The 16,709-nt window shown below is 36.4% G+C and overlaps 1 protein-coding gene across 1 annotated transcript; it reads left to right on the forward strand.

The window, feature by feature from the left end:
* The first annotated feature begins 518 nt into the window (after nucleotides 1–518).
* Nucleotides 519–15,309, forward strand: LOC128552460 (proline-rich protein 2-like). Its single transcript, XM_053533499.1, has 4 exons — nucleotides 519–781; nucleotides 3,511–3,632; nucleotides 3,758–4,460; nucleotides 15,185–15,309. The coding sequence occupies exons 1-4, from the start codon at nucleotides 586–588 to the stop codon at nucleotides 15,292–15,294; spliced, it is 1,131 nt and encodes a 376-aa protein (XP_053389474.1). The 5' UTR covers nucleotides 519–585; the 3' UTR covers nucleotides 15,295–15,309.
* Nucleotides 15,310–16,709: the final 1,400 nt, after the last annotated feature.

Genomic DNA, 16,709 nt, shown 5'->3' on the forward strand with positions numbered 1-16,709 from the left:
AACGACGTCGGTTTGATATCGGGCCGATATAGAATGCTGGCTGGGTTCACCTTCAGACAGGCAGACATACATAAGTTTTTATACACTACGAGAACGCTAAGGGGTTGATTTTTTTAGCCTTAACTTACGAGTACATTTACAAAGTGTCGTAAATTACGAGGCTTTCGAGATATGGGAAATATCCGCTACGAATACCTTACGTACCCTTTACGAACATCATAGGACTTAAGGTACGTTCGAGATAGTGACCCCTGGTTAATAGCAATACATCGGTATTCGCTAGTTATGCTGCCACCAGTAACACTAACAGTCGAAAAACGAGTACATGTGTGCGTGTTTGCAAGCGCACACGTGCGCGTGTGTTTGTTGGAGAGGGGGATAGGTTAGCCGTCCGATTTTTACCGGAAACCGTATACCGTAATTCATTTAAAACAACATATTTAATCGTCCAATCAGATGATGTTTTACATATTTCGTCCAATTATACGGGTTGTTGTATCGTAATCTTTTCATTTTCTGCCGTCATGTGAACGATTTGACAGCTTGGCAAAATATTTGGAAGAAATGATATTTTAGCCTGTGGAAATGGCGACGTTAGAAGAGATAAGTGAAAAATGCCTTGCGGTTTGCCAAGTTCCAATCGTAGTATCAGAAAATTCCTTACGCATTCGTGTTGAAAGTCATTTTAAACATGGGCGAATATTGGACACAGACAAAGTCGACGGAATCGAAAGTAGCAGAAACTTGACGAGAATTGTGCTATTATGTTCCTCAACAGCGGGTTGCTTACTTTATTTTATATGTATAATAACGTTTTTATGATATCGAGAACTCGTATTTATTTATAAATTTGTAATTACTTAGAATTCGACAAAAAAAACTGGCCTACTTTCGGTTTCAAAAACGAAAGTAGTTTTTTTGGGGGGAAAGTTGATGTGGAAATTTGTAGAAAGAAAAAGTAACATTAAAGAGTATGATAAATGCTGTGCATTTTGATGTTCTTTCATGAAATAACAAATATATGAAGGAAGAAATATCCATGTAACTTTTTTGTTGTCCTTTTTACTTGAACAGTTTTAAAGCCAATTGAGGAAGTAGTGATACAAAAACTGATCTGAATATTGGACCAGGAAGACTGAGTGCTTGAACTAGCTTTATGTCCCCCCCCCCCCCTCCCCACCACCGCCCAACACACACACACAAGCACACACCCAAGATGGGCATATTGAAATAGCATTGGCCGTACAGGGATCCGTCACATGCTATAATAGAGGGGGCAAAGTTTTATAAAAGAGGGGGAAAAAAAATCAAGGTCTTATATGTAAAAAAAATACCCATAAAAACACAAGATAGATAGATAGATAGATATAGATTTATTCGTGAATATATATGTCATGAATACAAATATTACAGATATCACATTATAAAAGTCAACATCATTACAAAACATACATTTTATTATATCACAGAAATAGCCAGCGATTTTTTTCCTTCTTTATAAAGTACCCCTAAAAGGACCTGTTCCCAGTTGAAAAATGCAATCTTTTTTCCCAATTATTATCAAAAAATTCCCCAAATGACCAAATTAAGTTTGCATTTTGATGATTGCAGAAGGAAAACTTAGTTACATTGACATTCACCATGATTTAACCATTTAAACAGTTTGTTTGATGGTATTTACATGAAATTAAAGGAGGAAGCATTCTAAATGATGTTATAAATTAACTATAAAAATTCCCAATCTGAGTAAAAACCCCGCTGTTATTCCCAATTTATCCGGTACCGGACCTTTTCCCAAAAGGGAAAAAAAAAATCACTGAATAGCTATGTCTTATATCTTAGATTGATATTAAAGAGAAATGGACTAGCTCTTTTATATAAAAAATAAATAAATTTTGTGACATATATCACAGGATAAGTTGAAAACCCATAAAGTATTTCTGCTTATTTCCAATGGGGTCCTTAAAATGTCTGTATTTATGAACTGGGTCTTTAGGTCAAAGGTCAATGTCACAAATTGAGTGCAAAGATCAAATTTGTCTGTTTTATTTTGTGTCCAGAGCATAACTTATTATTAACCATTCAAGGTGTTGACTTCAAACTTGGTTTGTAGGTAGGTAGTGATGAAACGATGTGCAGAGTGCATGGTGATTGGTCAAAGGTCAAGGTCATAAAAGGAGCTCAAAGGTCAAATTTGTCCATTTTATTTTGTGTACTGAGCATAACATATTAACCATTCAAGGTACTGTATAGCGAGTTAATTCTGCGGGTTTTTATTTCTGCTAAATCTGCTGGCCGAGGCTGTCACGCAGAAATAAATTCTGCACATTTAAACTATCAGCAGAATTTTTTGACACAGAAATAAACTTTGATATTTTGCTTAATATAATTACCCATTATCTTTATCTCACGAGTTGTTCATCTGCTGTCAAGTTATTCACACCGAATCGATTGTGGTTGATTGCTTTTGTCATTGTATCAATCTATTGTCCACGAAAAAATGGTTACCGTTTAGGGCTTGTAATCTTTACAAGTGTAGATTTATGAAAAGTTGAACAAACTAATTTAAATGTGTGTTGTAACTGAATGGACTGTGAAAGGACTATGTACTAGATTTTGCATTTGTTTATATTTGTAAATAAATCATAATTTTTTCTACCAGCAGTATTACATTTTATGCAAATGTCTTTAAAAATGAATTACTGATACTAGACTTACAGTATTGATTTTTAAATCTGATTTTTGATCATGCATGGTAATGAAAAGAAATCAGATTTAAACATAAATCAGCTGCACCAACTTGCCAACAAGACATAACTGACAAGAGCGATATGCATTTGAGTAGTTAATTATGAGATAGTAAATGCGGTAGCTATTTCCCATGCACAGAATTTACTCCCAGTTTATGCAAACCGCAAAAATTAATTTCTGCTTTTCTCGAAGGTCGCAGAAATAAAAAATGCTGAAATAAACTAGGCTCATTTAAGGACAAAACCGCAGATATTTTTGCCCGCAGAATTAACCCGCTATACGGTATTGACTTCAAAGCGCAGAGTGCAAGAACCAGGGTGGAAGGTCAAGGTCAAATCTGCCCATCATATGTTCAGAGCATGACTTTAAATTAAAGGTATTGACTTGAAACTTGGAATATAGGCAGGTGGAGATGAGGCGATGTGCAGTCTACAATGATCTACATTACACACCTCCAGCCCCCAAATCATTTGTTTCTTGCCCTTACCTATTACCTTTAGTATCCTGCCACCACCACTGCAAACACACCCTGCTTCCCCCAGACCCCACCTACCAGAAAAAAATCTCTAAATTTTGCTTTCTCTTTAAATTTTGCTTCTGTTATGTAACATTTTGGGCGTATATTGCCCCGTTTAGTGGAGCTCTTGTAGTTAATATGTTTCATGACCATATGGAGCAGAGTCAATGTTTTAGCTGTGAATATAACTGAATTTCATCGTTACATTCAATGATCTCTTTCTTTCATTTTATTTGAAACAGATGTAGATCATATGTGTAAAGAGGTGAGAGAAGAAGAAATACAAATAGAAGACGAACATTTCATAGTGAAATATCAGAAAGCAATAGCTTGTGAACTTCCAGAAAGATGGGAAGATTTTAAGGTTTGTAATGAGAGTTACTGTAGTTTTTGAAATATTTGTTAAAGTGGTTATGTTAATGAAAGTAAGCTTTTCTTTTGAAATAGAGAAGTAATAGTAAAGAAAAAATAACTTTTATTCTTTATTAGATACCAGAGCCTCAGTCCTCCGCTGATTCAACACGGGAACCAGAGTCACATGTAGGACCAGATCTACCACCCAGGAGACCAGAACAACAAATACCGCCAAATGTGTGGCCTCCAGAAACCTATGGTGCCATGTCAGGATTTTATCAAAACTTTCCAATGAATCCTCAGGGAGATGCAGATCACATACAAGGAGCTGGTGATCTTAAAATGAACCAAGGTGATATGCATCAACAAATGCCTATGTTTGCAAATGCACAAGGTCAGCCTCGCATGCAAGGGCATGAACACCAGCAAGGTCATCCTCCTGGCATGGGTCCGCAACATGGTACACAGCAAAATTTTCAGGTCGGCCCTGGTGGTCAAGGACAGTATCCACCAGGTTTTCCTATGTATAGAATGCCCCCAATGCCCCAACCTTATCCGAATGACCATCATAATGCTCCAGGAGGACAAAACATGCAATTTAGACCTGGAATGCAAATGCCCATGCCAATGATTTTTTATGACCAAAGGGGTCAAGTGATCCGATTTCCTGGACCAGGATTTCCTGGTATGCCTCCCCAGCATGTGCAACAGGGAGGTGGACTTTGGAGACCTCCACCCCAGCAGCCTTCAGGACCACCTCCACCTTACAATGATGGAAAGTTCAGAGGTCAAGGTCAGTCTACTGAAGTCAAGTCATCAACAGACCGCCCTGATTATGGTAATTATTTTATTTCATACTTGATTGCTAAGTATTGGTACTTAGTGTGTTGATGTTGGAACATGGTTAAATTGCGAAAAATGTGTTTAAGGTAGTGTGTAACCATTTTTAGCTCGACTTTTCGAAGAAAATGTAGAGCTAATGCACTCGCACCGGCGTCGGTGTTGGCGTCGCCGTTGGTTAAGATTTTTGATAAAGTCAAATATCTCTGTTAGGCCATCATTAAAAAATTGTTTGTTTGCAGTAACGCGACCGACTCACGAAAATCGCCGCGACTCAAACAATTTTTTAACCCAAAACTCGGAATTCTTTTTTTGTCGGTGCCGTGTTTTTATTCTTTCCTGTTTCATTATTTCTTTTGGGTAACTATTTGTATCGCTAAGTTTTCCTAGACAGTGTTCGTTGAGGTTCAACTACATGAATGATCGATATGACCGATAAGAAACAAAATCTGTGAATGTTACGCTTTCTGTATATCGCTAATTAACAAGTGACACAAATACGATAATAGGCTGCTCTTCTATGCATTGTTTATCAATTAACTTTTACACATTGATCAATAAATACCTTTGGCAATGACGGACATTATTGTACCAAATACAAACCGTGAGAAGCCCACGTGTCAGTCGGCGCGTGGCATGACTGACATCTGCCAGAAGCTGATTAATATACCAAGCTCCGCCTACTGCCATACTTCCACTTATGGCGGCGAACAATATTGGAATTCACCGGGATTTTGATTGACAAGGGACAGTACTCTCGAACTCGAGACGCATAAAAGAAAATTTCCTCGGGTCAAGCCGACCCACGGGACATTTTTTGTGCGGGTCAAATATGAGTTTTTCTCATAAGTGCGAGAGAAAACCCAGAACCTCGGGTCTACCGAACGCCCTGCCGATTTCCTGATATACTAAAATTCATGCAAAGAGTTGTTTAGAAAATTCCACATGGACAAATCGTGGTACATAGTGTTATCAGTGCAATACTGCAGACGTATTTAACCGAGTTTTAGATTTGTAAAATAATGATCTTTTTTGTACGTAAAACATCTGGGATAGATAAATTCTTGGATATCATTCTGTCATAATTTCTCAAACAATTTTGCAAACAAATAATAATTTTAGTTTCGATCTTTTGTCAGTGCATAATCTTTTTAATCTGCCCCGAGGATAAAACTGCAGTGACACTGCACAAGTCACGTGGAAAGAGCACAATAAACGTCAAAAATATTAGACAAACAAAATTTTCTTACCTGAAAATTTATTTATAAAAGTTAAACATCCTTTCAATGCAATGACTAAAACCAGCGAAAGAAATCCATAATGTTTACATTTCTAGATTTTCCTATTTAAGTGAAATTAAATTTCCATGGGTCCACTTTTTCCAATTTTTCAAAACCCAGACTTTAGAAACATAGTTATTATTACTGAAACTTTCTGTGACTTAAATAATGTAACTGAAATTCATGCAAATTTTTGACACCTGCCATCAGAAACTGGGTTGACAACTGTTTCTTTTAATGTGTGCCGACAGTAGCAGATCAAAGAAGACAGTAGCAGATCAAAGAAGACGTGTATTCTGTGTGATGTCATAGTGATGTCACTGCTACTGACATGTAGTGACTGTGAAATGCTTTTATGGGTTTTTGTGTTTTGACTTTGAGTGCATTAGCACTGGGAGCTTGATTTATTTTTTGCTGATATGGAATTAACCTAGCTTTTTTTAATTGTATTCATATTCAGATTAGGCTTTTCTTGGTTAAGGCAATCATTGCAAGAGTGAAAAAAACCACTTTAATTTGCAGTTTAATCACATTAGATTCACAAAGATAAGAAATTAGGTTTACATTGAACAAAGAAGTATATTTTATAGCTCTTTGCATTGAAGGATAAGAAAACAGAATCACTGATATTTTCAGTGAATTTGTTATTTACTTTTAATCAATAGACTTAAACAAAGACAGGAAATAATAATAATAATAATAATAAAAGTAAATTTAGTTCCATTTTCAACTTGCATGTTATGGCGCTATTAAAAATCTTTCCACGTTTCCCTAAAATCACTCCACCTCTCCCTAAAATCTCTCCACTTCTCCATAATCTTAGCTGAGGAAGAAATGACTTCTCCCTAAAATATTAGCATAGCTTTAGCCCTGAGTAAACAATGTAAAACAATTAAGTATTGTCTAAAAATTACATGATACATTTGAAGGAGTGCTGTGCTAGTAATCAGACTCAGGTCTACAGGGTAAAATATCAAAGATTTTGCTATGTACTTCAATGCTGTCCATTGGAGTAGGAATCCTAAGGAATGTAATGTTTTTTTAGCTCACCTGTCACAAAGTGACAAGGTGAGCTTTTGTGATCGTGTGGCGTCCGTCGTCCGTCGTCCGTCCGTCCGTGCGTGCGTTCGTGCGTAAACTTTTGCTTGTGACCACTCTAGAGGTCACATTTTTCATGGGATCTTTATGAAAGTTGGTCAGAATGTTCATCTTGATGATATCTAGGTCAAGTTCGAAACTGGGTCACGTGTGGTCAAAAACTAGGCCAGTAGGTCTAAAAATAGAAAAACCTTGTGACCTCTCTAGAGGCCATATTTTTCATGAGATCTTCATGAAAATTGGTGAGAATGTTCACCTTGATGATATCTAGGTCAAGTTCGAAACTGGGTCACGTGGGGTCAAAAACTAGGTCAGTAGGTCTAAAAATAGAAAAACCTTGTGACCTCTCTAGAAGCCATATTTCTCAATGGATCTTCATGAAAATTAGTCAGAATGTTCACCTTGATGATATCTAGGTCAAGTTCGAAACTGGGTCACGTGCGGTCAAAAACTAGGTCAGTAGGTCTAAAAATAGAAAAACCTTGTGACCTCTCTAGAGGCCATATTTCTCAATGGATCTTCATGAAAATTGGTCAGAATGTTCACCTTGATGATATCTAGGTCAAGTTCGAAACTGGGTCATGTGGGGTCAAAAACTAGGTCAGTAGGTCTAAAAATAGAAAAACCTTGTGATCTCTTTAGAGGCCATATATTTTCAATGGATCTTCATGAAAATTGGTCAGAATGTTCACCTTGATGATATCTAGGCCAGGTTTGAAACTGGGTCACGTGCGGTCAGAAACTAGGTCAGTAGGTCTAAAAATAGAAAAACCTTGTGACCTCTCTAGAGGCCATATTTCTCAATGGATCTTCATGAAAATTGGTGAGAATGTTCACCTTGATGATATCTAGGTTAAATTTGAAACTGGGTTACTTGCGGTCAAAAACTAGGTCAGTAGGTCGAAAAATAGAAAAACCTTGTGACCTCTCTAGAGGCCATATTTTTCATGAGATCTTCATGAAAATTGGTGAGAATGTTCACCTTGATGATATCTAGGTCAGATTCAGAAGTGGGTCACGTGCCTTCAAAAACTAGGTCATTAGGTCAAATAATAGAAAAACCTTGTGACCTCTCTAGAGGTCATATTTTTCAATGGATCTTCATGAAAATTGGTCAGAATTTTTTATCTTGATGATATCTAGGTCACATGTGCTCAAAAGCTAGGTCACTTTGTCAAATAATAGAAATAACGACGTCGAACTCAGTTCAACACTGGGTCATGTGGGGATAGGTGAGCGATTCAGGACCATCATGGTCCTCTTGTTTTATTACCCCAGCCAGTGCAAGGACATTCAAAAGGTCTGGCCAATTATTTTTGTTTAATATATTGATAATTTTAAACTTTAAGTTTCATATGGAGATAATAAGCTCTGTTTCTGACTGGTGTCAGGCTATCTGTTGTTTTTACTGTTATTAAAAAGGTTATATTAATATTAGTATTCATACTATGTGAAAACTACCACCCTTGCAGATATGTTACAATCAAGTTAGCATTCTACAGAGAAGTGTTAGTCCCCAAAAGGTGTATAAACCAGAGCGTCAAAAGAAAATGCAGGTGTTGTACAATTAGCCAAAGAAGTATAAAATACACAGAATGGCAACTGGCTGTAATCTCGCGTGAGCTCGTGTCAGAGCGTGATTCGGCGTTATCTCACTAAAAACAAACATCGGCGAGCATGGAGTTACAATTTGTACCTTTAAAACTACATTTAAAATACATGTTAGCTTCTAAAACAAAATTAGTTTAATTTGAAATGGTCTTAAGACACGAAGTACACGTTTTTTTTTTTGCCATCGAAAGAAGCGTTGTCATACGGTGATAGTTATTTTACCGATGAATAATTGCTTTCGCATACAAAATGGCGCGTGGAGAAAGCGCCACTTCCGGTAAACGAGATCTCGTTTTTTTGTCACGGGAGGTTGGCGAGATTTGCTCTATATGCCTTTCAAGTTGCCAATCTATTTATTTTTATAGCTCTTTGAATTAGCATACAAAAAAAAAAACGAAAAAAAAAAAAAACCCTACCTACCTACTCACACTAAAAATTCTGGGTCGCGTTACTGCAAACAAACAATTTTTTAAGGATGGCCTTACTATCAAAGCTATTGACTTGAAACTTTAACTACTTATTTACTATCAAAGTCTACACCAGGAGAAACAATCCCCATAACTCTGATTTGAATTTTGACAGAATTATGCCCCTTTTTAACTTATAATTTTTGGTTAAAGTTTTTGATAAAGTCAAATATCTCTTTTACTATCAAAGCTTTTGACTTGAAACTCAAAATAGTTATATACAATCAAAGTCTGCGCCAAGAGACACAATTCCCATAACTCTGGTTTGAATTTTGACAGAATTATGCCCCTTTTTAACTTAGAATTTTTGGTTAAAGTTTTTGATAAAGTCAAATATCTCTGTTACTATCAAAGCTTTTGACTTGAAACTTAAAATACTTATTTACCATCGAAGTCTACACCAGGAGAAACAATATCCATAACACTGATTTGAATTTTGACAGAATTATGCTCCTTTTTAACTTAGAAATTTTTGTTAAAAGTCAAATATCTCTGTTACTGTTAAAGCTTTTGACTTGAAGCTCAAAATAGTTATTTACTATCAAAGTCTACACCAGGAGACACAATTCCCATAACTCTGGTTTGAATTTTGACAGAATTATGTCCCTTTTTAACTTAGAATTAGCATGCGCACTCGTAATTATTACCGGGAGAAGTTTCAGCCAATCAATATTCGCCACTATTTGGCACGCCGAATTGAAATTTCAAACAATATGTAAGCAAGGTAGTTGCTAACGATAGATAAAGGCGATATTCCATGATTGCGATTAATAAAGATTTATTTCTGTTATTCGATGTTAAGAAATTTACCTGAAGAAATAATAATATTCCTCGTAAGTCGGCATCGATATGAAAGGACGCGGTCACGCTTTTCACGGACGATTTTGATTGGTTCGCTACATTTTGTCGCGAAACGACGCTGATTGGCTGAAATGTTTTACCTGTAATGTAACCAAACCAAAAATATCGGCGAAATGTGCCAGAGGTTCATCCGGGGAACCACGGTAGACCTCTGGTATGCGAGAATGGCTAAGAGTAGCTAGTGCCCTTTTTGTTCACTAGCTAAAATGAAAAGATACTGGCTAATGTTAAACAATAATATTTAATTACTTTATTAATATTTTACTGGCCAAAACCTACTGATTAATCTCTTTAAGTAGCCAGTCACAAAAAAAATTCTATTAGCTTAAAATAGCTAGTGCCATTTTTATCCACTTACAGGTTAAAGTCAAATCCTTCCATGTTAACTTGATGCAAACTGCAATCATGCATTATATCAGAGTTTTGTTAAAGCCCCAACATCCGATCAGACTATCGGATGTAAATGAGCTATAAAGTAGGCAGTGCTTATCAGCTGAATCAGTGGAGGTTATCTATTTATAACTAAGATGTAAACACAAGCATGCTTTACCTTGAATTGTAGATCGAGTTTGAAACAGAGGTTTATGTTGTAGATCACAATATTAATGTTGTTTATGAAACAGCAAAATTTAACAATTTTATAATTCCATCATATATTTAATATTATAATTTTATCAGATTTTATACCAGTTTCACTAAATAATGTTTGTGACCACACAGTCTTTTTTTGAAGTCTACCTTTTTTGTAAATCAGTTTCTGTCAGTAATTAAGTCTACATAATTCAACCAAACTGCTGACCACCAATAGTACGTTTTCCTTTTAAGGACCTTTTTTGCAGACCTTTGTCGCACATTTACATCATGTACTGGTTTTAGTGATGTTGCTGGTATAAACATAAATGATAACATTCCTTTTTTGCCGAAAAATGTATACCTGCAGAACAAACTTTTTTCAAGCTTTGAAGACATTTGCTTGATACATTATTGACTAGCTGAAATTAGCTAGTACATTCCAAGCCAACTAGCTATTCTCAAATTCCACTAGCATTTAGCTTGTACGCATGTCTAAATTTGAACCCTGCCAATGCCTGGCTTTCACTTAAACATGTAACATTTGAATCTTTACTTCACATGTTGAAAATACTCCTAAACATTTTAAGCAGATGTTTTTGATTTTACTAAGTATATAAATTAATAGTTTATTAAGAATTACATTTATAAATAAACAGTAGATTATTATGTCTCCTCCATACATATTGTTTTTGACTTTGCCATCTGTCTGTCCGTCTGCATTAAGCTTGTATGGCTTTCAAAGGTCAAACTGCTGGCTGGATTTCAACAAAACTTCAAAGCCTAGTTGTGCATACCTGCATGTTCCGCTTCGCTTCACAAAATGACCGCCAGAGCTAAAAATAGACAAAGCTTGTCTGGCTTTCACAGGTCAAACTGATGGACAGATTTTAACGAAACTTCACAGGAGTGATCAGTACCAACCCTAGTTGTGCAAATCGCAAGTACATTCCACTTCACATCACAAAAGGCCACCAGAGCTAAAAATAGAAAAATCTTGTCCAGCTTTAACAGGTCAAACTGGTGGACAGGTTTTGACGAAATTTCACAGGACTGATCAGTTCCAAGCCTATTTGTGCATAAACATGATAATGTTATGTTCATATAAAATGTAATATATAGTAATTGTTTGTATTTTCAAATATGAAATTTGAATCTAGTGTACCTTTAAAGGTGGTGAATCATAGTTTGTTTAAGTAATGTATTTGTTCAAAACTAAACTGAGTGGTTAATTCATGTTAGATTTTCACCAGAGGTATTAATATAAAATTTGGTTTTCCTATAATGGTTGTCCAATCAAAATTGAGTTATTTTAGCATTTTTATACGCCTACCGTATAACCCCGTATTAACGCCCCCCCTCTAATTAACGCCCCCCCCCCCCCCACGTTTTTTGGGGAAAATAAAAAAATCTTACCTTCAAAAATTGGTCCTAGATCCAACACAATAATATCCAGATAATAACAATTCCATAACAATACAAATGAATTTCAAAAAAAACCCCCACATTTTATTAACACAAACTTTTAAACACGTCAACAGGCATGGCACAAATAAATCTACTGTGTGTAAGTACTGAATATGCTACGTGCAGGTAAATCCACATAAACATCTGGGTTCATAAACGCTACAGTATTGATCGAATTTAACTCGGATCACGTCACTCAGCGCGGGACATTACACAGATTCCCAGTACGATGACGTATCGGGTTAATATGTCAGTGCATGAATTGGGATGAATAGGGGGGCGTTTATACGAGTTACTGACATTGTTTGGATCAAATTTTTCGTAAAATGCATCGCCCCCGGGGGCGTTTAAACGGGGTTATACGGTATTTGAAAAACGGGACGTATTATGGGAACGCCCCTGGCGGGCGGGTGGCGTCCACAGACTTTGTCTGGAGCATATCTTCTTCATGCATGGAGGGATTTTGATGAAACTTAGCACAATTGTTCACGATCATGAGACGGAGTGTCATGCGCAAGAACCAGTCCCTAGGTCTAAGGTCAAGGTCACACTTAGAGGTCAAGGTCAAATTCAAGAATGACTTTGTCCGGAGCATTTCTTCTTCATGCATGGAGGGATTTTGATATAACTTGGCACAAATGTTCACCACCACGAGACGGAGTGTCATGCGCAAGAACCAGGTCCCTAGCTCTAAGGTCAAGGTCACACTTAGAGGTCAAAGGATACAAGAATGAAAACTTTGTCCGGAGCATTTCTTCTTCATGCATGGAGGGATTTTGATGTAACTTGGCACAAATGTTCACCACCACAAGACGGAGTGTCATGTGCAAGAACCAGAACCCTAAATCTAAGGTCAAGGTCACACTTAGAGGCCAAAGGTCAGATACAAGAATGACTTTGTCCAGAGCATTTCTTCTTCATGCATAGAGGGATTTTGCTATAACTTGGCACAATTGTACACCATCATGAGACGGAGTGTCATGGGCAGGTCCCTTCTTTAGAATTACTTCCCTTTGCTGTTACTGTAAATAGCTTATATGTAACTTTCATTACTAGTTGTAAGGAAAAATCGAGATCACTTTTCTGTAGTACAACATGCATGTTACATCCAATTCTGAGGTGTATTTTTACCTATCTCTACCTGGTAAGATTTTTGTGTGGACTTAAAATTTTTTTTTTTATTTATTTTTTTTTTTAAAGATTAACTTCCCTTAGTTGTTACTATAAATAACTTATATTGTAATTTTTTTATAACTGACCGTAGGGAAAAACCAAGACCACTTTTCTGTGGTACAACATAGATGTTACTTTCAAATTTTAGGTGTTTTTTAAGGTATCTCTACCTGCAGATCTCTACCTGGTAAGGAGTTTTTTTTGTGGATTAAGAAATACAAAAGAATAACAATAATTACTAAAAAAAACATTGTAAACAACCACAAAATTAATTTTCCATTTGCAAATACAGGTGCTAGTGTAAAGAAATTTGCTGTGACGGGCGTATATTGTGACATTCTGGCACTCTTGTTTATTATAAATTTGATAAACTTTCTTAATCTGGGAAATGATATTATAAGAACTATTGTATTGTATTTGACAAAGAGTTGCATTTTACATATATGTATCTAGCTGAAATTCTATAGAAATGCAAGTGTGTTTAGGGTTTTTACACTTTGGTGTAGATATTTTTGTAAATCGATCTACATTTCCTTACAAATTTGACTGTGTCAAAAGTTTAACATTCTGATACAGGTCAGTATCACTGGTAAACTGTTCAACAAAATATTTTAATTACATGTTTTCTGTCATCTGCAGGAACATTTAGAAGGTGCTACTGTCTCTAGTAATGACAAGGATTCTGCTTGTAGTCATGCTTTAAGAAATATGACTTGCTGTTTATTGAAAACATTAACAATAAAATGAAGTCCTGCCATGTTATGATATAAACATGGAGTGTCAGAGCAACCACACAAAGGCCCATTTAATATTTATATCTGTTTCTTTTTCCCCCTTTCTGAACATATAATGATTATTTTAAAACATGACCCCCCACAATTGAAAATGAGCCCCAAAGTCTTAAGTTGAATAGGTCATGCTGACCCTCCGTCAAAATTTCCATGGGAAAACCATGCTTGTTAAGTTATTATTACCTACATTTTCCTGTTGCATTTTTCAGGTAAAAAATCCAACTGAAATAGATGTATGGGTTAAAAGGGTGGAGGATATTATAGCTTTTATTCCAGTATACCAAACTCTTCCTGTTACCAGTACGAAATAATAAGTTTCTTAATATGACTTTTCTTTTTTTGACTGGAGCAGTCTTTTAAGAAAAGTCAATCTGCATGCATGCAGGAGTTGGTTCCCTTCAATTTCAGAAATATCTACCTATAGGTAAGGGAGATCACTGTGTAGAAGACTGAAGAAAAGAACTATTATTGTACCCCCCGACAACAAAGTTGTAAGGGGGTGTATACTGGTTTCAGGTTGTCTGTCTGTCCGTCTGTCCGTAGACGCAATCTTGTGCATACCATCTCTCCTTATCCCCTTGACAGAATTTAATGAATCTTCACACAAGTGATCAGTACCCACAGTAGTTGTGCATGGGGCATGTTAGGTTCTTTTAGAAATTTTTTTTGCAGAGTTATGGGACTTTGTTTTTTTGTTACTATACTATATACATAGACACAATCTTGTGCGCACCATCTCTCATCATCCCCTTGACACAATTTAATGAAACTTCACACAAGTGATCAGTAACAACAGTAGTTGTGCATGGGGCATGTTAGGTTCTTTCAGAAAAAAAATTTGCAGAGTTATGGGACTTTGTTTTTTTGTTACTATACTATATACATAGACACAATCTTGTGCGCACCATCTCTCCTCATCCCCTTGACACAATTTAATGAAACTTCACACATGCATGGGGCATGTTAGGTTCTTTCAGCGACAAAAATTGCAGAGTTATGGGACTTTGTTTCTTGTTAACATACTATGTACATACAGTCTGCATATGCAATCTTGTGCGTGCCTAATCTACCAAACTCTTACACACAATTTAATGAAACTTCACACAAGTGATCAGTACCAACCCTAGTTGTGCATGGTGCATGTTACATTCTTTTAGATAAATATTCTGCATAGTTATGGGACTTTGTTTTTTGTTACTATACTGTATACATACAGTCTATATACATACAGTCTACATAATTATGCAATCTTGTGTGCGTCAAATTGCAATGTACTGTGTCAGTGCATGCGGGGGGTACATTCTTCACCTTTAGTGATAGCTCTAGTTTTAAAGTTAAATATAAATAGATTTTTTTTATGATGGTGCATTTATTCGTTTATTCACAAAATTCTGCTTGTATCAGGTGCAGCCAGGCAGAGTGAAGTCATTGCAGATCAGGATGAACAAATGCAAAAATTGCAGGCAAAATTAGAGAGAGAAAACGAAGAAGAAACAATGGAAAATCAAGGTTAATCCTTTATTTAGATTGTGCCAAAATATATAGCTCACCTGATCTGGGGTCTGAATCAGATTACATTGACTTCCTTTCCAACATGTCTTTCATCTTTCTTTTTTTCTGCTTTTTTCTGTGTGATTGTACTGCAGTCTCACCCATATTTCCAATGTTGAATCAGTTTTTCCACAATTTACACTTGACTCACCAATATAAATGCCTGTCAGCACCAGTGTTAGTTTCACTATAGTACAGATAATATATTTTCCTTTGATATATTTAGGGTAATTAGATTTACAACTAGTTTTCCTTTTCATTGTTTCTTCAAGCATTTAATAAAAAAGAAATAATACAAAATTTCACTGAATTTAAGGATTTTTCAAACATTTTTATGGACTTTTCAAGCATTTTTATTATACGCCCGAAGGGACGTATTATGTTATGATGCTGGTGTCCGTGCGTCCGTCTGTCCGTTAGCAATTTCGTGTCCACTCTGTAACTCTTGAACCCCTTCAAGGAAACTTGATACAAATATTCACCACACCGAGACGACGTGCAGAGTGAATGTTCTGGATGGCTAACTTCAAGGTCAAGGTCACACTTAGGAGTCAAAGGTTATATCAGTTTGTTTCGTGTCCGCTCTGTAACTCATGAGCCTCTTGAAGGATTTCAAAGAAACTTGACACAAATGTCCACCACACCAAGACGACTTGCAGAGCGCATGTTTCGGATGACTCGCTTCAAGGTCAAGGTCACACTTAGGGTCAAAAGTCATATCAGTTTGTTTCTTGTCCGCTCTGTAACTCTTGAACAGCTGGAAGGATTTCAATTCTGCTCTGTAACTCTTGAACTGCTGGAAGGATTTCAAAGAAACTTGGCAGAAATGTTAACCACACTGAGACGATGTGCAGAGTGCATGTTCCGGATGACTCGCTTCAAGGTCAAGGTCACACTTAAGGGTCAAAGGTCATATATGACTTTGCTTTGTGTATATTGCTCTTCATTGCAGTGCTCTTGTTTTTATTTGGCAGATCTCTTTTTTGTTCACTTACAATAATTGTTTTAGCTCGCCTGTCACAAAGTGACAAGGTGAGCTTTTGTGATCGCGCAGCGTCAGCCGTCGTGCGTCCATGCGTGCGTGCGTCCGTGCGTGCTTAAACTTTTGCTTGCGACCACTCTAGAGGTCACATTTTTCATGGGATCTTTATGAAAATTGGTCAGAATGTTCACCTTGATGATATCTAGGTCAGGTTTGAAACTGGATCACGTGCGGTCAAAAACTAGGTCAGTAGGTCTAAAAATAGAGAAACCTTGTGACCTCTCTAGAGGCCATATATTTCACAAGATCTTCATGAAAATTGGTCAGAATGTTCACCTTGATGATATCTAGGTCAAGTTCGAAACTGGGTCACGTGCAATCAAAAACTAGGTCAGT

The sequence above is a fragment of the Mercenaria mercenaria genome, unplaced genomic scaffold (genome assembly GCF_021730395.1).
Source record: "Mercenaria mercenaria strain notata unplaced genomic scaffold, MADL_Memer_1 contig_2819, whole genome shotgun sequence".
NCBI classification, from domain to species: Eukaryota; Metazoa; Mollusca; class Bivalvia; order Venerida; family Veneridae; genus Mercenaria; species Mercenaria mercenaria.

Excerpts from the sequence above, each read along its gene's own strand:
- LOC128552460 (XM_053533499.1), top strand. The coding sequence starts at position 586 with ATGGCGACGTTAGAAGAGATAAGTGAAAAATGCCTTGCGGTTTGCCAA. Across the intron at positions 782-3,510 it reads ATTATGTTCCTCAACAGCGG|ATGTAGATCATATGTGTAAA; the intron begins GTTGCTTACTTT and ends TATTTGAAACAG. Across the intron at positions 3,633-3,757 it reads AAAGATGGGAAGATTTTAAG|ATACCAGAGCCTCAGTCCTC; the intron begins GTTTGTAATGAG and ends ATTCTTTATTAG.